The following is a 22,429-nucleotide window of genomic DNA, read 5'->3' on the forward strand; positions in this document are numbered from 1 at the left end:
TAACTGACTCATAACTGACCCATCACTGACTCAAAACGGACCCATCACTGACTCATAACTGATTCATAACCGACCCATCACTGACTCAAAACAGACCCATCACTGACTCATAACTGACTTATAACTGACCTATCACTGACTAATAACTGACTCATAACTGACCTATCACTGACTAATAACTGACTCATAACTGACCCATCACTGACTCAAAATGGACCCATCACTGACTCATAACTGACCCATCACTGACTCATAACTGACTCATAACTGACCCATCACTGACTCAAAACGGACCCATCACTGACTCATAACTGACTCATCACTGACTAATAACTGACACAAAATGGACCCATATATGACTCATAACTGACTCATAACTGACCCATCACTGACTCAAAATGGACCCATATCTGACTCATAACTGACTCATAACTGACCTATCACTGACTAATAACTGACCCATCACTGACTCAAAACGGACCCATCACTGTCTCATAACTGACTCATCACTGACCAATAACTGACTCATAACTGACTCATAACTGACCCATCACTGACTCAAAATGGACCCATATCTGACTCATAACTGACTCATCACTGACTCATAACTGACTCAAAACGGACCCGTAACTGACTCATAACGGATCTGTAACTGACTCATAACTGACCCAAAATGGACCCATATCTGACTCATAACTGACTCATCACTGACTAATAACTGACTCATAACTGACCCAAAATGGACCCATATCTGACTCATAACTGACTCATCACTGACTAATAACTGACTCATAACGGATCCATAACTGACTCATAACGGATCCATAACTGACCCATCACTGACTCATAACTGATCCATAACTGACTCATAACTGACCCATCACTGACTCATAACGGATCCATAACTGACTCATAACAGATCCATAACTGACTCATAACTGACCCATCACTGACTCATAACGGATCCATAACTGATCCATAACTGACCCATCACTGACTCAAAATGGACCCATATCTGACTCATAACTGATTCATAACTGACCCATAACGGACTCATAACTGATTCATATCTGATTCTATGAAGCTAAATCACAGACTTTTATAGTTTTTAGACTTTAGTTTTGTTTGAATATTAATGCATTAATTCTTTCATTCATTCACTGTCTGTATCCCTTATCCAGTTCAGGGCGGTGGTGGGTCCAGATCCTACCCGGAATATTGATATTTAATATATGAATCATATTTAAATGGCGTGTGATAAAGAGCTCATGAGGTGATGAAGCATTCAGATTTAAATATTCAGATCCATAAATTCAAATAATAAAAGTTCTGATCAGTTCTAAACATGTCTCGGTTGGTTAACGCTCGGTTGATTAAATGCTGATAAAGTCACACACCTCCACCCAGCGGTACAGACAGAGGGAACCTCTTAGCTGCGGTCCACTCCAGCGTGTATGGGCTGGTTCTGGCATGGCTGTGGTTCAGGTTCTGAAGACCAGATGGTTCTAAAGTGTGGTTCTCAAGGTCTGGATGGTTCTGAGATGTGATTCTGAAGGTCTGGTGGGGTTTGAGGTGTGGTTCTGAAGGTCTGGATGGGTCTAAGGTGTGGTTCTGAAGATCCGGGTGGTCCTGAGGTGCTGTTCTCAAGGTCTGGATGGTTCTGAAGGTCCGGAAGATCAGATTTCCTCCAGAGAGTGGGTGGGCACCAGTCCACGTTTCTTCCCGCTGCAGAGTTTCAGATATCCGTCAGCATCCTCACTCTTCCCCACACAGATCTACAGTCAGGAGAGAAGACAGGGGGCGCTGTGGAGATTACTCTTTATTTATGGCCCTGTATACAGTCTGCATATGGTTATGTAAACAGTCTGGACTACCAGGACTGCAGGAGGCTTGTACACAGTCTGTAAGTGGCGCTAGTAGCTGTTAAACATTTCAAAAGCATTCACACATATATATTACCTGGTCCTCCTTAACGGCCATGTGACCCAGGTCTCGGTTCCCATTGGCTCCTTGAGTGACCCTCCACACTCGCTCACCTGGGCGCACACGCTGCACAAAATTAGACGGGAAGAAGCCCACCCGGTCCCCACTTTTACCCTAAACACACACACACACACACACACACACACACACACAGGGTCCAGATGTAGTGCTGCTTTAACCCTTTAGGTGCCTGCTGACCCAAGAGGAATGTGACTGAGGTCTACACAGCCCATCAGTGCACAGCTGGGAAAATCCATTCCACCTTAAATAACAATGTCAAGACTGGTATTAGAACTTAACTGCACCTTTAAAGGCAGAGATCGTGAAAAACAAAGTGTCTGGGTCGGGGTGCTAGGCTTTCTCTCTCACTGCTCATGGCAGAGAAACACCATCTGGAGGTTTTTAGACAACGGAGAGACTCCAAACGCTGAAAAGCACCAACCGAGATGAGGATGTTGCTCTATTCCTGCTCCATAGGGGGGTCACACTGACTTATTTTTGCTGTTACATTACTTAAGGTGGAACTGACTCTAAATTCAGGAGAGCGCTAACTGCATGAAAGTAAACACAGAGAGAAAGTGCTACAAAACTAAACAGCTCAAGTTACACATGAGTTTCTGTGGGAATTCAAACAGTGAATAAACACTTACAGACAATTTACACTTCAGACACCAACAAGATACAGTAGCTTCTTACTCACACACACCGCTCCACCTTAAAAGATACAGTCGCTTCTTACTCACACACACTGCTCCACATTAAAAGATACAGTCGCTTCTTACTCACACACACCACACCACCTTAAAAGATACAGTCGCTTCTTACTCACACACACCACTCCACCTTAAAAGATACAGTCGCTTCTTACTCACACACACCGCTCCACATTAAAAGATACAGTCGTTTTTTACTCACATACACCGCTCCACCTTAAAAGATACGGTCGCTTCTTACTCACACACACCGCTCCACATTAAAAGATACGGTTGCTTCTTATTCACACACACTGCTCCACATTAAAAGATACAGTCGCTTCTTACTCACACACACCGCTCCACCTTAAAAGATACAGTCACTTCTTATTCACACAGACGCTCCACCTTAAAAGATACAGTTGCTTCTTACTCACACACAACGCTCCACATTAAAAGATACAGTCGCTTCTTACTCACACACACCGCTCCACATTAAAAGATACAGTCACTTCTTACTCACACACACCGCTCCACCTTAAAAGATACAGTGGCTTCTTATTCACACAGACCGCTCCACCTTAAAAGATACAGTTGCTTCTTACTCACACACAACGCTCCACATTAAAAGATACAGTCGCTTCTTACTCACACACACCGCTCCACCTTAAAAGATACAGTCACTTCTTATTAACACAGACCGCTCCACCTTAAAAGATACAGTGGCTTCTTACTCACACACAACGCTCCACATTAACAGATACAGTCGCTTATTACTCACACACACCGCTCCACATTAAAAGATACAGTTACTTCTTATTCACACACACCGCTCCACATTAAAAGATACAGTCGCTTCTCACTCACACACACCGCTCCACATTAAAAGATACAGTTACTTCTTACTCACACACACCGCTCCATCTTAAAAGATACAGTCGCTTCTTATTCACACAGACCGCTCCACCTTAAAAGATACAGTCGCTTCTTACTCACACAGACCGCTCCACCTTAAAAGATACAGTCGCTTCTTACTCACACACACCGCTCCACCTTAAAAGATACAGTTACTTCTTACTCACACACAACGCTCCACATTAAAAGATACAGTTACTTCTTACTCACACACAACGCTCCACATTAAAAGATACAGTTACTTCTTACTCACACACAACGCTCCACATTAAAAGATACAGTTATTTCTTACTCACACACACCGCTCCACCTTAAAAGATACAGTCGCTTCTTACTCACACACACCGCTCCACATTAAAAGATACAGTCGCTTCTTACTCACACACACCGCTCCACATTAAAAGATACAGTCGCTTCTTACTCACACACACCGCTCCACCTTAAAAGATACAGTCGCTTCTTACTCACACACACCGCTCCACCTTAAAAGATACAGTCGCTTCTTACTCACACACACCGCTCCACCTTAAATGATACAGTCGCTTCTTACTCACACACACCGCTCCACATTAAAAGATGAGGAGCTTCAGAACGTGAACAAACCAGACCTCAAATTTAAAATGAGTCAATATATGCAAAAAAACCCCAACAAATTTTATCCGTTTTAATATTAAATATCGTGTCTTTGTAGTGTATTCAACTGAATGTAGGTTGAAAAAATTTACAAACCATCCTATTCTGTTTTTATTTATGTTTTACACAATATAGCAACTGCCCCCTCCAGGGTGTGTTCTCGCCTTGCACCCAGTGATTCCGGGAAGGCTACGGACTCACCGCGACCCTGAACCGGATATGGGTTACAGATAATGAATGAATGAACAACATACCAACTTCATTGGAGCTGGGGTTGTATTTAAGGTAGAGTAGAATATTCCAAAAATTGTTGGGTGCCAGAATATACTGCTGCTACAGGAAAGGTGCACTAATTTAACACTTGTACAATTTAAGGTGGAATTGGATTTCTATTAAGACGTAATTTAATTTAAAGTCTTTATTTATTGTTCTTTTATCTGAATTGATTGTAGTTCTGCACAGAATTAGCAATTTAAATCAGGAGCACCAGAACAAAACAAGACTGTGTTTTAATGAAAGGTGCAAACAGAGTCAAACTGAAGAGGATTCTGATCCGGATTAGATCTGAACATGGGTTAAATCTCTCTCCATTTCACTCACCTTCCACCACTCTTCATTAGAGTCATCCGTCACCTGCACACGATCACCAGGACTGAGAGAGAGAGAGAGAGAGAGAGAGAGAGAGAGAGATAGATAGACAGACAGAGAGAGAGAGAGAGAGAGAGAGATAGACAGGCAGAGAGAGAGAGAGAGAGAGAGAGAGAGAGAGAGAGAGAGAGAGAGAGAGACAGAGAGAGAGAGAGAGAGAGAGAGACAGACAGAGAGACAGAGAGAGAGAGAGAGAGAGAGAGATAGACAGGCAGAGAGAGAGAGATGAGTTAAGTTAAGGATTAAGGACAGGGTTACACACTCACACACACACACACACACACACACACACACCTTTAACCTTTACATCTAACCTTCAAACTCCAACCTCAGCCCCAAGCCCCAAACATCCAAATCCCAGCCTCCAGGCTTCAAGCAGTCTTCTGACCTGACTGTCATCGTTCTGAGTCTAAGACCCTTCTCCCGCTCTCCTTCAACTTTTAAACCTAAACCTCCTAACACCCCGAGCTCCAGACCCCAGAGTGTTCTCAGCTGGGACTCATTGTAATAAACCCAAGTGAACAGTGTGGGCTACACTCGCTGTGGACTCACTGTAGCTCCAGATCGTTGGGTTCCTGAGGAAGGAACTTGTAGAGAGCGACGTATGTGTGGACAGTGTGGACCTTAGGAACCTAGAGAGAGAGAGAGAGAGAGAGAGAGAGAGTCGCACAGACAGCTGAATTCAGTTTGGAGGTCATAGGAGACGTCCATATGGAGGAATGGATCCCATATTTCATACCCTTTATATGGGCACCATGCTCACACTCACATCATCTTATGGGCATGATCTTGCTAACATTATGATAAAACCACACTGAGTTTGTACCTTTATTGCGTCCTCCACTTCTGTCTTCAGGTTCTCTGAAGGAGGAGCATCTGCTTTAAAACACAAACACTCCGTTACATCAAAAATACGTTACATCAAAAATACGTTACATCAAAAATCATAATCTCCCAGAGTTCCACTGTCTTTCATGTCGTAAGAACAGCCCAGAACCAGAAAAAGCTGAAACATCACACACTACACACAAACACAATTCTCTAGAGCTGTCCTTCAACAGATCAGAGGACTTAGACCACCAGAGTCTGTATGCCCACAACTGCTTATATGAGCGTCCAGCTCAGACCTGGATCTCTTTATATGGGCGTCCAGCTTAGACCTGGATATCCTTATATGGGCGTCCAGCTCAGAACTGGATCTCTTTATATGGGCATCCAGCTCAGACCTGGATCTCTTTATATGGGCGTCCAGCTCAGACCTGGATCTCCTTATATGGATGTCAAGCTCAGACTTGGATCTCCTTATATGGGCGTCCAGCTCAGAACTGGATCTCTTTATATGGGCGTCCAGCTCAGACCTGGATATCCTTATATGGGCGTCCAGCTCAGAACTGGATCTCCTTATATGGGCGTCCCTGGATTTCTTTATATGAGCGTCCAGGTCAGACCTGTATCTCTTTATGGGCATCCAGCTCAGACCTGGATCTCCTTATATGGGCATCCAGCTAAGACCTGGATCTCCTTGTATGAAAGTCAAGGTCAGACCTGGATCTCCTTATATGGGCATCCAGCTAAGACCTGGATCTCCTTGTATGAAAGTCAAGGTCAGACCTGGATCTCCTTATATGGACGTCCAGCTCAGACCTGGATCTCCTTATATGAAAGTCAAGGTCAGACCTGAATCTCCTTATATGGACATCCAGCTCAGACCTGGATCTCCTTATATGGACGTCCAGCTCAGACCTGGATCTCTTTATATGGGCATCCAGCTCAGACCTGGATATCCTTATATGGATGTCCAGCTCAGACTTGGATCTCCTTATATGGGCGTCCAGCTCAGACCTGGATCTTTTTATATGGGCGTCCAGCTCAGACCTGAATCTCCTTATATGGGCGTCCCTGGATTTCTTTATATGAGCGTCCAGGTCAGACCTGTATCTCTTTATATGGGCATCCAGCTCAGACCTGGATCTCCTTATATAAAAGTCAAGCTCAGACCTGTATCTCTTTATATGGGCGTCCAGCTCAGACCTGGATCTTTTTATATGGGCGTCCAGCTCAGACCTGGATCTCCTTATATGGGCGTCCCTGGATTTCTTTCTATGAGCGTCCAGGTCAGACCTGGATCTCCTTATATGGGCGTCCAGCTCAGACCTGTATCTCTTTATATGGGCATCCAGCTCAGACCTGGATCTTTTTATATGGGCGTCCAGCTCAGACCTGGATCTCCTTATATGGGCGTCCCTGGATTTCTTTCTATGAGCGTCCAGGTCAGACCTGGATCTCTTTATATGGGCATCCAGCTCAGACCTGGATCTCCTTATATGAAAGTCAAGCTCAGACCTGGATCTCCTTATGTGGGCATCCAGCTAAGACCTGGATCTCCTTATATGGATGTCAAGCTCAGACTTGGATTTCCTTATATGGGCGTCCAGCTCAGACCTGGATCTCCTTATATGGGCATCCAGCTCAGACCTGGATCTCCTTATATGGATGTCCAGCTCAGACTTGGATCTCCTTATATGGGCATCCAGCTCAGACCTGGATCTCCTTATATGGATGTTCAGCTCAGACCTGGATCTCCTTATATGGACGTCCAGCTCAGACCTGGATCTCCTTATATGGACGTCCAGCTCAGACCTGGATCTCCTTATATGGACGTTCAGCTCAGACCTGGATCTCCTTATATGGACGTCCAGCTCAGACCTGGATCTCCAAGATATTTATTCATGTTTCTCACCATTCTCTGTGTCTTCATTAGTCCCTTCCTCCAACTCCATCTCTCCCTCCACCTTCTCCTCCCCCCCATCGCCCTGGATACACAATCAACACCAACAGCAGCAGTGTGTTTACTTATTCACAAATAGGGTTTAATTCAGCCCCTGAGGAGCTGGGTCACACCTGATTTCTGCAGGGATTTATCACGTGCTGCAGGTGTGTTAGAGCAGGGACAACATCGACACAGTAAACAGCTTCTCAGTGAGAAAATAAACACAATTCCTCCACAGACTTTTACTAAACACTTAACACACTTTACTACCGCAGGGATCTGATTATTCTGACCGGAGCATGTCTACCCTTACCCTGATTTCCTTGGTGAAGAAACACTCTAGGAAACAGTGAACAATAAACACTTCCTTTATCAATGATCAGTTAATAAGAGAGACTGAGTGCTGGGTGAGATGATTGGTCAATGTGTTGCTAGGTGAAAATAAACAGAGCTCTGATACTGGAGGACTCATGTAGACTCTGAGAGTCAGTAACAGAGCTGTAAACGTGTTGAACACACTGCTGCAGAAACTTCACCAGATTATAGCGAGGGTATGAACAGATAATGTGAATTCAGATATAGCACACACACACTTACAAGGCTGTGAGTGGGAGATTCACACACACTCCCGAAACTAGAGCGGTTCATCTGCGCCAGAGATGTTCCATAGCGAAGAGTAGCATAAATAGGGTCCATCCTGACTCTCGGATCTGTACCACACACACATAAACACACACACACACGTGTTGGACAAGAATATAAGATAATATTGGTTCCATCAGCTCAACATGTTTAGGGGAGGACACTAAACTCTGTTCATCAGACTCAACACGCTCGGAGGAGAACACTAACCTCTGTTCATCAGACTCAACACGCTCGGAGGAGAACGCTAACCTCTGTTCATCAGACTCAACACACTCGGAGGAGAACACTAACCTCTGTTCATCAGACTCAACATGCTCGGAGGAGAACACTAACCTCTGTTTATCAGACTCAACACGCTCGGAGGAGAACACTAATCTCTGTTCATCAGACTCAACACGCTCGGAGGAGAACCCTAACCTCTGTTCATCAGACTCAACATGCTCGGAGGAGAACACTAACCTCTGTTCATCAGACTCAACACGCTCGGAGGAGAACACTGACCTCTGTTCATCAGACTCAAAACGCTCGGAGGAGAACACTAACCTCTGTTCATCAGACTCAACACGCTCAGAGGAGAACACTAACCTCTGTTCATCAGACTCAACACGCTCGGAGGAGAACACTAACCTCTGTTCATCAGACTCAAAACGCTCTGAGGAGAACACTAACCTCTGTTCATCAGACTCAAAACGCTCGGAGGAGAACACTAACCTCTGTTCATCAGACTCAACACGCTCAAAGGAGAACACTAACCTCTGTTCATCAGACTCAAAACGCTCGGAGGAGAACACTAACCTCTGTTCATCAGACTCAAAACGCTCGGAGGAGAACACTAACCTCTGTTCATCAGACTCAAAACGCTCGGAGGAGAACATTGACCTCTGTTCATCAGACTCAACACGCTCGGAGGAGAACATTGACCTCTGTTCATCAGACTCAAAACGCTTGGAGGAGAACACTAACCTCTGTTCATCAGACTCAAAACGCTCGGAGGAGAACACTAACCTCTGTTCATCAGACTCAACAGGCTCGGAGGAGAACACTAACCTCTGTTCATCAGACTCAACACGCTCGGAGGAGAACACTAATCTCTGTTCATCAGCTCAACACGCTCGGAGGAGAACACTAATCTCTGTTCAGCAGCTCAACATGCTCGGAGGAGAACGCTACCCTCTGACTCTATTCATCAGACACAACACGCTTGGAGAAGAATGCTAACCTCTGTTCATCAGACTCAACACGCTCGGAGGAGAACACTGGGCTGCTTGCAGTGTGTGGGTGTGGTATAGTTCTGTTGTGACTCGTCTTGGGTATGGACTGACCTGGGCCTGGAGTGTCCTTTGCAGTGGATGGCTGTTCACTGGATATTAGCGGTGTGCTGAAATTCCTCTTAAACATTCCTGCCTGGAAACACAGCACAGAGGGAGACCTCCCACCTTATCAGCCCCTTACACGCCACAGTCTTCACAGTCAACGCATCCACACACATCCCCAACACACAACCTCACCCATCCTCAACACTCAACCTCACACACCCTCATCACTCAACCTCACACATCTCCAACACTCAACCTCACACACCCTCATCACTCAACCTCACACACCCTCATCACTCAACCTCACACACCCTCATCACTCAACCTCACACATCTCCAACACTCAACCTCACACACCCTCATTACTCAACCTCACACATCCTCATCACTCAACCTCACACATCCCCAACACTCAACCTCACATCTCCAACACTCAAACACACATCTCCAACACTCAACCTTACACATCTCCAACACTCAACCACACACATCCTCATCACTCAACCTCACACATCCTAATCACTCAAACTCACACATCCTAATCACTCAACCTCACATCCTCAGCACTCAAACCCACACATCGTCATCATTCAACCTCACACATCCTTGTGGAGAGTGGCTCACTGAGTGGAGATCTGGCAACCCGTTTGGCTGTTTCTGTACCCGTTTGGAAGCTGTTTTGATCGCTCGGGTTTTCCTGTTTACTCATTTCCATTGTTATTTCTATATTTATATCTGTTTTTATAACCTACTAACCATCCATAGATCTATCTTTTAGATTGTCTCCGCAGGAATATTCATTACAGAGGCACTAAAACTGCCACCGGACCCTGGAGTAACGTTCTTGGTGTAAGTTACTAAAATTCACTAAAAGCGGTAAGTACCTGCAATTCCATGGCTACTACTGGCTGTTTTGCCTGCTCAGAGTGTGGCATGTTTAGTTTAACGCCCTTTTCCACCTCTAGCGATAAATATAGTGGTTGTATTTGTAGTAAGTGTCAGCTAGTTAGCTCTCTGGTGGATAAAGTGGACCAGCTAGAAGTGCGCATCCGGAGCTTATTATTGTTGAGGGATAAACAGCGAGATTCAGTGTTAGCAACTCCGGGTGCCTTAGGGAGAGTTAGCACCCCCACGACTCCGGCGTTAGAGCCCTCACAGCGGGGTGAATGGGTGACGTCTCGGCGTCATAGCCGGAAAGCTAAGGCTGATGCTAACGCTGAGGCCAAAGCTAGCCCACCGGGACACCACGCTCCTCCGATTCGCGTGTCAAACAGGTTTGCCCTGCTCAGCGAAGCACTGCCTGTTAAGCACAGCGGAGCCTGTTAAGAGTGCTCTGGTTATAGGAGACTCTATTGTTCGGCACGTGAAATTAGCTACTCCTTTAGGGGCGCCGGCAGTAACAGTTAGCTGTTTATCGGGAGCCAGAGCGCCGGATATTAGTGGCAACCTTAGACTGTTAGCTAATAGGAGATATTCGAGGGTAGTCATTCATGTAGGGGCCAATGATATTTGTCTGCGGCAGTCTGAGGTAACTAAGGGTAATATTACAGAGGTGATTAAACTGGCCCAGACGATGTCCGATGCCGTAATCTGCTCTGGCCCCATACCAATGCGGCGTGGCGACGAAGCTTACAGCAGACTTTGGGCGTTAAACTGCTGGATGTCCAAGTGGTGTTCCGAAAATCAAGTGGGCTTAATAGACAATTGGTTACGTTTTGAGGGCAAGCCTGGTCTTATAGGTAGGGATGGTATCCACCCCACGCGGGAGGGTGCTGCCTTACTTTCTTGCAGTATAGCACATAGTCTTTTAGTTAGTCAGCAGAGTAGTGTAGATAGCTGCTGACAATCCAGAGCCGGGACCAGGCCGCAGACAGACAGGCTAAACCGACCGTCTGCGAACTGTCTTGAGACGTCACCCAGGTTCAACTGTATTGAGACTGTGTCTTTCCCCCGAACTAAATGTAAAAGTAGAAAAACAAAATCAGCCTGTTTCAGCAACCTAATCAATATTAAATCATACACAACACCTAGCAGCAACACCTCAGAACTAAAATTTGGGTTACTCAACATAAGATCACTAAACTCAAAAGCACTCATCGTAAATGATATTATAAGTGATCATAAATTCAATGTTTTCTGTCTCACGGAAACGTGGGTTAAACCAAATGAATATTTAGCACTAAATGAAGCCACCCCCCTAGGCTATAATTATGCACATAGCCCAAGAATATCAGGCAAAGGAGGTGGAGTATGTGTAATTTACCAAAATACCCTAGAAACTAGTCTTAAACAATGTGACACCTTCTCTTCTTTTGAGGTTCTCTCCACTATTATTACAAATCCGATCACAAAAAAGGACGTATTTTTATTATGCAACATTTACAGACCACCAGGGCCTTACTTAGAATTTCTGAAAGAATTCAGCGATTTTGCTACAAACCTAGCGGTGTGCAATCATAAAGTTATAATTGTAGGAGATTTCAATATCCATTTTGAGAAGGAAAGTGACCCACTAAAAAAGGCATTTACCTCAATCTTAGACTCTATTGGTATTACTCAAAATGTAACAGGGCCTACACACTACTGCAGCCACACTTTAGACTTAGTTCTGACACTAGGTCTTAACATTGACAAAATTAATATTTTACCGCAATCCTCAGCAATCTCCGATCATTACTTAATTTCATATGAGCTACGTTTTATCCATAATATATGTAAGAACCCTTGCTATTCTACAAGGCGTATAATAAAACCATCTACCGCCCTACAATTTATAGAAAACCTACCAGAACTATCGACCCCAGTTCCAACTCCATCAGACCCAATGGACCTAGATGTACTAACTGATTACCTAGAAAATACCTGTCGATCTACTTTAGAAAAGGTAGCACCACTTAAACATAAAAGTATAAGACAGAAAAAGCTCGCACCATGGTATAACGATAAGACCCGTACTTTAAAACAGACATTACGAAAACTAGAGCGGAAATGGCGATCAACCAAGCTTCAAGTGTTCCATTCTGCCTGGAAGGACAGCCTTATAGAGTATAGAAATGCCCTCACTAAAGCTCGCTCAGCATATCTGGCCTCGCTGATCTCCCATAATAAAAATAATCCGAGAGCACTGTTTAGTGTGTTTTCTAGAATTACAAAAAATCAAGCAGGTTCTGAACAACTAATTCCAGCAACTCTCACCAGTAAAGATTTTATGGACTTTTTTAATAATAAAATTGAGAATATTAGACAACAAACTCTAGCCACAGGATCAAATCCATCCTGGCTGCCACCTGATGTGAATGAAATAAAACATAATATAACTGTAAAAGAAAGACTTGAAACCTTTTACCCACTCCCACAATTAGAACTAGAGAAGATTATCACCTCCGCAAACTGTACAACTTGCACACTTGATGCAATTCCCACAAAGTTGCTCAAAGAAGTACTACCAGCTATTATTGATCCTCTTTTAACTATAGTAAACTCATCGCTTAGTCTGGGCCATGTACCCAAAGCTTTTAAACTAGCAGTTATTAAACCTATGATCAAGAAACCAAATCTTGATGCTAGTACACTGTCTAATTACAGGCCTATTTCTAATTTGCCATTTCTGTCTAAGATCTTAGAAAAAGCTGTGGCCCAACAACTTAGTTCATATCTACATAAGAATCATATATATGAAAAATTCCAATCTGGATTCAGGCAACATCATAGTACAGAGACAGCTCTAGTCAAGATAACAAATGATCTTCTTCTTGCCTCTGATCAAGGCCACGTATCCCTGTTGGTGCTTCTTGACCTAAGCGCAGCCTTTCGATACAATAGACCACAATATTCTCATAGAAAGGTTAGAAAACATGGTTGGAATCACAGGGACAGCCCTATTATGGTTCAAATCTTACTTAACGGAACGTTATCAATTCGTAAAAGTAAACAATCTAAATTCAAATTATTCTAAAGTAAGATTTTGAATTCCACAAGGCTCTATTTTAGGACCATTTTTATTTACATTATACATGTTACCGCTAGGCACAGTTATAAGAAACCATGACATTAACTTTCACTGTTACGCAGACGACACACAATTGTATATTTCAGCCAAGCCCGATGACAAACACAGATTAAAGAAAATAGAGGACTGTGTAAAAGACGTGAAAGGCTGGATGTTGCGTAACTTCCTCCTTCTAAACAGCAACAAAACAGAGGTCCTGCTTTTGGGTCCAAAAGTGACAAGAAATAAATTATCAGACTTAATTTTAAATCTAGCTAACTTTCCAGTTAAACCTGGTTCAGCAGCAAAAAATCTTGGTATCATAATTGACCCGGATTTATCATTTGATCAACACATAGGTAGTATCACTAGGACAGCTTTTTTACATCTTCGCAATATTGCTAAGATTAGAAATGCCTTATCCCTCCAGGACGCAGAAACATTAGTACATGCCTTTATTACTTCAAGGCTTGACTACTGTAACGCACTGTCAGGATGCACCAGCAGCAATTTAAGAAAACTTCAACTAGTTCAAAATGCTGCAGCTAGGGTCCTCACTAAAACTAGAAAATTTGAACATATCAGCCCAGTTTTATCATCACTTCATTGGCTGCCTGTTAAATTCCGCATTGACTACAAAATTTTGTTATTAACATATAAAGCTCTACATGGGCTTGCTCCTGAATATCTTCAAGATACAATGTCCTATTATGAGCCTCCACGTTCACTCAGATCACAGAATACTGGATTTTTAAATGTTCCCAGAATTTAGAAGGCCTCAGCTGGGGGAAGAGCCTTTTCTTATAAAGCCCCCCAACTCTGGAATGATCTTCCAGAAAATGTTCGGGACTCAGACACAGTCGCAATCTTCAAATGTAGGCTAAAAACTCATTTGTTTAGTTTATCATTTGGTAGCTAATGCTCCCCCATAGATAAAGGCGGCAGATCCGGGGGGTCCATGGACACAGGGAATTATAGTATACTGAGACGCTGGTGCTGTCGTCCCGCCGCTTCTCGCGATCACTCAGGTTTGTTGACGGTGGAGCGGAGGGATGCCAGTGTTTCAGGATGCTCCCGTGTCTGTGTGTCCTCCTGGTTCTCTCCTTTTAGTTAATGCTGTCATAGTCAGATCTGCCGGAGTCATTAGCCACACTCTGGAAATTTTCATATTTTCTACTTTACAAACACAAAACAGTTCAAAACTAATTCCATCCCTTTACATCTTTCCGAGTAAACGACTGCCCACCTGTCTGTCTGGACACTGATGGATGACTGTCGAGATCCTCCTCCACGCTTCAGACCAGCTGCCCACGCTCCAGCAACCACCAAGTGCCTTGAAGCTGTCCCTACACTGAAGTTCTCATGGACTACTAACTATCATCACCAGTAGATTGACCAGAGGAGGATGGGTCACCCCTTGTGAGCCTTGGTTCCTCCCAAGGTTTCTTCCTCAGCTGGGGGAGTTTTTCCTTGTCACTGTCGCCCCTGGCTTGCTCACTTGAGGGTTTTACATTTGTCTTTACATTTCATGTCAAATCTTGTCTTACTGGAATTCTGTGAAGCTGCTTTGTGACAACATCAGTTGTGAAAAGCGCTATATAAATAAATTTGATTTGATTTGATTTGTAACTCAACCTCACACATCCTCAACACTCAACCTCACATCCTCAGCACTCAAACCCACACATTCTCTTCATTCAACTTCACACATCCTTATCACTCAACCTCACACATCCCCAACACTCAACCTCACACATCCTCATCACTCAACCTCACACATCCTCATCATTCAACCTCACACACCCTTGTAACTCAACCTCACACATCCTCAACACTCAACCTCACATCCTCAGCACTCAAACCCACACATTCTCTTCATTCAACCTCACACATCCTTATCACTCAACCTCACACATCCTCAACACTCAACCTCATGTATCCTCAACACGTATCCTCAGCATGTATCCTCAACAGACACCTTTGTGCAGCCTCACACATATTCTAAAAACATGTTCAGCACACCCCACACACATTATCACACACATACACACACACACCTCCTCATACACACATATTATTACACACATCCTCCCACACACACACACCTCCTCATACACACACATTATCACACACATACTCACACACACCTCCTCATACACACACATTATCACACACACCTCCTCATACACAAACATCCTCACTCACACACATACATACACACACAAACATACATACACACACACACCTCCTCATACACACATATTATCATACACATCCTCACACACAAATCCTTATACACACATATTATCACACACATCCTCACACACACACACACACCTCCTCATACACACACATCTTCACACACACACACCTCCTCAAACACACACACACACATTCTTACAGGTATCCTGAACACAGAGCCTTTCTCCATTACTCCATTTCTGTATACAGTCGATGTATTAATAGGTGTAATATTTGCAAAAATGTGGGGACAGTAAACAAAATGTAGAGAGAGAGAGACAGAAAGCTACCTTTCCGAGACAGGACTGCTGTGATAGGTCAGAGGTGCACCACAGATGAGCTGAAACCTTACAAGTCTTACACCTTAAACCCTGCTTTGAGTTACCTACAGAGAGAGAGAGAGAGAGAGAGAGAGAGAGAGAGAGAGACAGAGATAGAGAGAGAGAGACAGAGAGAGAGAGAGAGAGAGAGAGAGAGGCAGATGGAGGCCTGTATGAAAACACTGGCGTGGTTCTAATTCCAAAAGTCATTTGCTGGGAAGTGACTATTGCTCTTCAGAAAACAGACAGCACTGAGGCTGGGGATGAGTCTGAGTGGAGGTTGTGATTAAAAAATAATCATCAACACCAGCCCCTGACCTTCCCAGCGCTGTGGGCCTGTGGGGGTTCAGCAGGGATCCTGTGGGGGTTCTGTGGGGGTGAACAAGGCTAATAAAGTATGCAGAGCAACAGCACACCTGTGAAAAGCAGTCAAAGGGAGGAGAAGGAGTAAAGAGGGCAGGGATTGAAGTTCAAACACAGTGTTTACGAACAGATGCAATCAGCTGGAGCAGTAATCCTAAACTGATCACGCCCTGACTGAGAGGGCCATCTGACGCAGATGAGCAGGAGGGGCAGGAGGGGCAGCAGCTGGGGGTCCGCAGGAATAAGGGGTCGTCTTAGAGGCAGCAATAAAGTCAGAGGTTTATGGACTTTTAAAGTCAGAGACTTTATAGAATATTCCACTTCCTCTGTTTGGAAGAGTCCACTATAAACAGGAGAATATCAAAGGGATCAGAGGAGCATCCACACACTAGGAGCAGAGAGGGGGCGTGGCCTCCACGCAAAGACAGTGTGTGGTTATCACCCAGAGAGAGGCATGGTCTTCAGTTAGAAGGGGTATGGCCTCCACTCAGAGAGAGAGCATGTGCTGCAATCTAAGTGGGTGGGGTTAGTGTGCTGCAGGGTTAGTGGGTGGAGCCAAGTGGGTGGGATTAGTGTACTGCAGGGTAAGTGGCTGGAGCTGAGTGGGTGGGATTAGTGTACTGCAGGGTAAGTGGCTGGAGCTGAGTGGGTGGGGTTAGTGTACTGCAGGGTAAGTGAGTGGAGCTGAGTGGGTGGGGTTAGTGCGCTGCAGGATAAGTGGGTGGAGCTGAGTGTGCGGGGTTAGTGCACTTCAGGCTAAGTGGGTGGAGCTGAGTGGGTGGGGTTAGTGTACTGCAGGGTAAGTGGCTGGAGCTGAGTGGGTGGGGTTAGTGTACTGCAAGGTAAGTAGGTGGAGCTGAGTGGGCGGTGTTAGTGTACTGCAGGGTAAGTGGCTGGAGCTGAGTGGGTGGGGTTAGTGTACTGCAGGGTAAGTAGGTGGAGCTGAGTGGGCGGTGTTAGTGTACTGCAGGGTAAGTGGGTGGAGCTGAGTGGGCGGTGTTAGTGTACTGCAGGATAAGTGGGTGGAGCTGAGTGGGTGGGGTTAGTGTACTGCAGGGTAAGTAAGTGGAGCTGAGTGGGCGGTGTTAGTGTACTGCAGGGTAAGTGGGTGGAGCTGAGTGGGCGGTGTTAGTGTACTGCAGGGTAAGTGGGTGGAGCTGAGTGGGTGGGGTTAGTGTATTGCAGGATAAGTAGGTGGAGCTGAGTGGGGGGTGTTAGTGTACTGCAGGATAAGTGGGTGGAGCTGAGTGGGTGGGGTTAGTGTACTGCAGGGTAAGTAAGTGGAGCTGAGTGGGCGGTGTTAGTGTACTGCAGGGTAAGTGGGTGGAGCTGAGTGGGCGGTGTTAGTGTACTGCAGGGTAAGTGGGTGGAGCTGAGTGGGTGGGGTTAGTGTACTGCAGGATAAGTAGGTGGAGCTGAGTGGGGGGTGTTAGTGTACTGCAGGATAAGTGGGTGGAGCTGAGTGGGTGGGGTTAGTGTACTGCAGGGTAAGTAAGTGGAGCTGAGTGGGCAGTGTTAGTGTACTGCAGGGTAAGTGGGTGGAGCTGAGTGGGCGGTGTTAGTGTACTGCAGGGTAAGTGGGTGGAGCTGAGTGGGTGGGGTTAGTGTATTGCAGGATAAGTAGGTGGAGCTGAGTGGGGGGTGTTAGTGTACTGCAGGATAAGTGGGTGGAGCTGAGTGGGTGGGGTTAGTGTACTGCAGGGTAAGTAAGTGGAGCTGAGTGGGCGGTGTTAGTGTACTGCAGGGTAAGTGGGTGGAGCTGAGTGGGCGGTGTTAGTGTACTGCAGGGTAAGTGGGTGGAGCTGAGTGGGTGGGGTTAGTGTACTGCAGGATAAGTAGGTGGAGCTGAGTGGGGGGTGTTAGTGTACTGCAGGATAAGTGGGTGGAGCTGAGTGGGTGGGGTTAGTGTACTGCAGGGTAAGTGGGTGGAGCTGAGTGGGTGGGGTTAGTGTACTGCAGGGTAAGTGGGTGGAGCTGAGTGGGTGGGGTTAGTGTACTGCAGGGTAAGTGGGTGGAGCTGAGTGGGTGGGGTTAGTGTACTGCAGGGTAAGTAGGTGGAGCTGAGTGGGCGGTGTTAGAGTACTGCAGGGTAAGTGGGTGGAGCTGAGTGGGTGGGGTTAGTGCACTGCAGGCTAAGTGGGTGGAGCTGAGTGGGCGGGGTTAGTGGGCAGTGAGGTAAATAGGAAAACACTTGCTTACCCACAATCACATGTTTGCACAGCTGGCAGCTGGTTGGCCTTCGAAAGACATACTCCTGGAAACAGTGCATCTGGATTGGGCGAGGCAGTGTGACCAAAGAGGAAGAGGTGGGGCTTAGTGAGGGCTTGGGGCTGACTGAGGGGGAGGGATGAGTGGAGCAGTCGCTAGGCAATGGTGTCCCAGGCGGTGGGGAGGGTGGGGGAGGGTCAGTGAGGAACTCGGGGGGAACCTGGGCATCACTGAGAGAACGCTGGAAGAAATTCTCCACACTTTTACTCCTCATGAAAGAGAGAGAGCGCTTCAAACGCAGCAGCTACGGAGAGAGAGAGAGAGAGAGAGAGAGAGAGAGAGAGAGAGAGAGAGAGAGAGAGAGAGAAAGAGAACAAACCAAAGAGAGAAAAACTTAAGGCAGAGTGTAAACACAAACACACATATTGATTAGGTCCGATCACACACATATTGGTTAGCGATTAGGTCCGATCATACACATATTGATTAGAGATTAGGTCCGATCACGCACATATTGATTAGCGATTAGGTCCGATCACGCACATATTGATTAGAGATTAGGTCCGATCACGCACATATTGATTAGCGATTAGGTCCGATCACGCACATATTGATTAGAGATTAGGTCCGATCACACACATATTGATTAGCTATTAGGTCCGATCACGCACATTGATTAGAGATTAGGTCCGATCACACACATATTGATTAGCGATTAGGTCCGATCACGCACATATTGATTAGCGATTAGGTCCGATCACACACATATTGATTAGCGATTAGGTCCGATCACACACATATTGATTAGGGATTAGGTCCAATCACACAAATATTGATTAGCGATGAGGCCTGATCACACACATATTGATTAGGGATTAGGTCCGATCACACACATATTGATTAGCAATTATGTCTGATCACACACATATTGATTAGCGACTATGTCCAATTACACACTTATTGATTAGCAATTAGGCCCAATCACACACATATTGATTAGGGATTAGGTCCAATCACACAAATATTGATTAGCGATTATGTCCAATCACACACATATTGATTAGCAATTAGGTCCGATCACACACATATTGATTAGCAATTAGGTCCGATAACATACATATTGATTAGCAATTAGGTCCGATCACACACATATTGATTAGGGATTAGGTCCAATCACACATATACTGATTAACGATTAGGTCCGATCACACACATATTGATTAGCGATTATGTCCGATCACACACATATTGATTAGCGATTAGGTCCAATCACGCACATTTTGATTAGCGATTAGGTCCGATCAGGTCTTGTTGGGTAAGAGAGTTAGGTCTGAGGGGGAGGGCTATACTGGGGTAGAGCCTGACGGTCAGGGACTGTGGACCGGGCAGCCCACAGAAACCAACCGGGCACAGCCAATCACACCACATCTCTACACACTATGGGTTCTGCAGCCAAAGTGCTCGATAGGGGGTGGTCTCTCTCCTGAGTGGCACCGGGCAGGTGCATTGAATACTCACAAGTCCCTGGCTAGTGGCTGTACAGTTTGTGTTTGTCTCAGTGGGGCTATGAATACGGACCACCTCCAGGAAAAGGACAGGAATATGGACCACCTCCAGAAAGAGGACAGGAATATGGACCATCTCCAGAAAGAGGACAGGAATATGGACCACCTCCAGAAAGAGGACCCGAATATGGACCACCTCCAGAAAGAAAACAGGAATACAGACCACCTCCAGAAAGAGGATATAAATACGGACCACCTCCAGGAAAAGGACAGGATTACGAATCACCTCGAGAAAGAGGACAGGAATACGGATCACCTCCAGAAAGAGGACAGGAATATGGACCACCTCCAGAAAGAGGACCCGAATATGGACCACCTCCAGAAAGAAAACAGCAATACAGACCACCTCCAGAAAGAGGATATGAATACGGACCACCTCCAGGAAAAGGACAGGAATACGGATCACCTCCAGGAAAAGGACAGGAATATGGACCACCTCCAGAAAGAGGACAGGAATATGGACCACCTCCAGAAAGAGGACAGGAATATGGACCACCTCCAGAAAGAGGACAGGAATATGGACCACCTCCAGAAAGAGGACAGGAATACGGATCACCTCCAGAAAGAGGATATGAATACGGACCACCTCCAGGAAAAGGACTGGAATATGGACCACCTCCAGAAAGAGGACAGGAATATGGACCACCTCCAGAAAGAGGACAGGAATATGGACCACCTCCAGAAAGAGGACAGGAATATGGACCACCTCCAGAAAGAGGACAGGAATACGGACCACCTCCAGAAAGAGGATATGAATACGGACCACCTCCAGGAAAAGGACAGGATTACGGATCACCTCGAGAAAGAGGACAGGAATACGGATCACCTCCAGAAAGAGGACAGGAATCAAATCACCTCCAGAAAGAGGATATGAATACGGACCACCTCCAGGAAAAGGACAGGAATACGGATCACCTCCAGAAAGAGGACAGGAATACGGACCACCTCCAGGAAAAGGACAGGAATACGGATCACCTCGAGAAAGAGGACAGGAATACGGATCACCTCCAGAAAGAAGACAGGAATACGGATCACCTCCAGAAAGAGGATATGAATACGGACCAGCTCCAGGAAAAGGACAGGAATATGGACCACCTCCAGGAAGAGGACAGGAATATGGACCACCTCCAGAAAGAGGACAGGAATACGGATCACCTCCAGAAAGAGGATATGAATACGGACCACCTCCAGAAAGAGGACAGGAATATGGACCACCTCCAGAAAGAGGACAGGAATATGGACCACCTCGAGAAAGAGGACAGGAATACGGATCACCTCCAGAAAGAGGACAGGAATACGGATCACCTCCAGAAAGAGGATATGAATACGGACCAGCTCCAAGAAAAGGACAGGAATATGGACCACCTCCAGAAAGAGGACAGGAATATGGACCACCTCCAGAAAGAGGACAGGAATATGGACCACCTCCAGAAAGAGGACAGGAATATGGATCACCTCCAGAAAGAGGATATGAATACGGACCACCTCCAGGAAAAGGACAGGAATATGGACCACCTCCAGAAAGAGGATGTGAATCTCTTAGTTGCAAAAGTGTCTGTGCTTGTACATGAAGCGGAGAGAGAGACAGAGGAAGAGATACAGAGAGAGAGACTGAGAGAGAGAGAGACAGAGGGAGAGAGAGAGAGAGAGAAATGTGGAACAACTGAAGTGTGTTCTGAGTTGTGTGATTTACTGTGTGTGTGAACTCACCTTATTGGAGTGTGTTATGGAGAGTGTGCTGGGCGAGCGCTGCAATGTTTCTCCCTCCATCATGCCTCTCTCTCTACACTACACACTCTTTCTTTTGTTTTTCCCTTTCCCTGTTCTTTACTCTCTCCCTCTCCGCTCTGTCGCTTATGCCTTTCTCACTCACTCTTCTGCTTCTCGCACTTCCTCTTGTCCCTCCCTCTCTCTCTCCTACTTCATTCCCTCTGTCTCTCACCCTCGCTCACACACACACACACACACACACACACAGTGCCCTCATGTGGTGAATGATGAAAGTTACAGTCAACACCAATCACTCACTGTCCCCTCTCTCAGCTCCACTGTCCTCTCACTGTCCCCTCACTGTCCTCTCTCTCGGCTTCACTGTCCCCTCACTGACCTCTCTCTCAGCTCCACTGTCCCCTCACTGTCCTC

General features: G+C 45.7%; 1 protein-coding gene across 1 annotated transcript; it reads right to left on the reverse strand.

Moving 5' to 3' along the window:
- Nucleotides 1-1,561: 1,561 nt before the first annotated feature.
- Nucleotides 1,562-22,126, reverse strand: LOC136699943 (SH3 and cysteine-rich domain-containing protein 2-like). The gene is made up of 11 exons (XM_066675017.1): nt 21,998-22,126; nt 18,714-19,026; nt 16,122-16,216; nt 9,609-9,690; nt 8,239-8,351; nt 7,612-7,684; nt 5,698-5,750; nt 5,424-5,503; nt 4,824-4,875; nt 1,960-2,097; nt 1,562-1,775 (listed from the first exon to the last, which is right to left on the reverse strand). The coding sequence occupies exons 1-11, from the start codon at nt 22,058-22,060 to the stop codon at nt 1,677-1,679; spliced, it is 1,161 nt and encodes a 386-aa protein (XP_066531114.1). The 5' UTR covers nt 22,061-22,126; the 3' UTR covers nt 1,562-1,676.
- Between the last annotated feature and the right edge of the window lie 303 nt (nt 22,127-22,429).

This window comes from Hoplias malabaricus, chromosome 6 (assembly GCF_029633855.1).
Source record: "Hoplias malabaricus isolate fHopMal1 chromosome 6, fHopMal1.hap1, whole genome shotgun sequence".
In the NCBI taxonomy this organism is placed as follows: domain Eukaryota; kingdom Metazoa; phylum Chordata; class Actinopteri; order Characiformes; family Erythrinidae; genus Hoplias; species Hoplias malabaricus.

Coding starts and splice junctions, on each gene's coding strand:
- LOC136699943 (XM_066675017.1), bottom strand. CDS start 22,060: ATGATGGAGGGAGAAACATTGCAGCGCTCGCCCAGCACACTCTCCATA. Junction 5,751..7,611: donor TAATGAAGACACAGAGAATG/GTGAGAAACATG, acceptor TGTGTTTTAAAG/CAGATGCTCCTCCTTCAGAG. Junction 4,876..5,423: donor CCCAACGATCTGGAGCTACA/GTGAGTCCACAG, acceptor TCTCTCTCTCAG/TCCTGGTGATCGTGTGCAGG.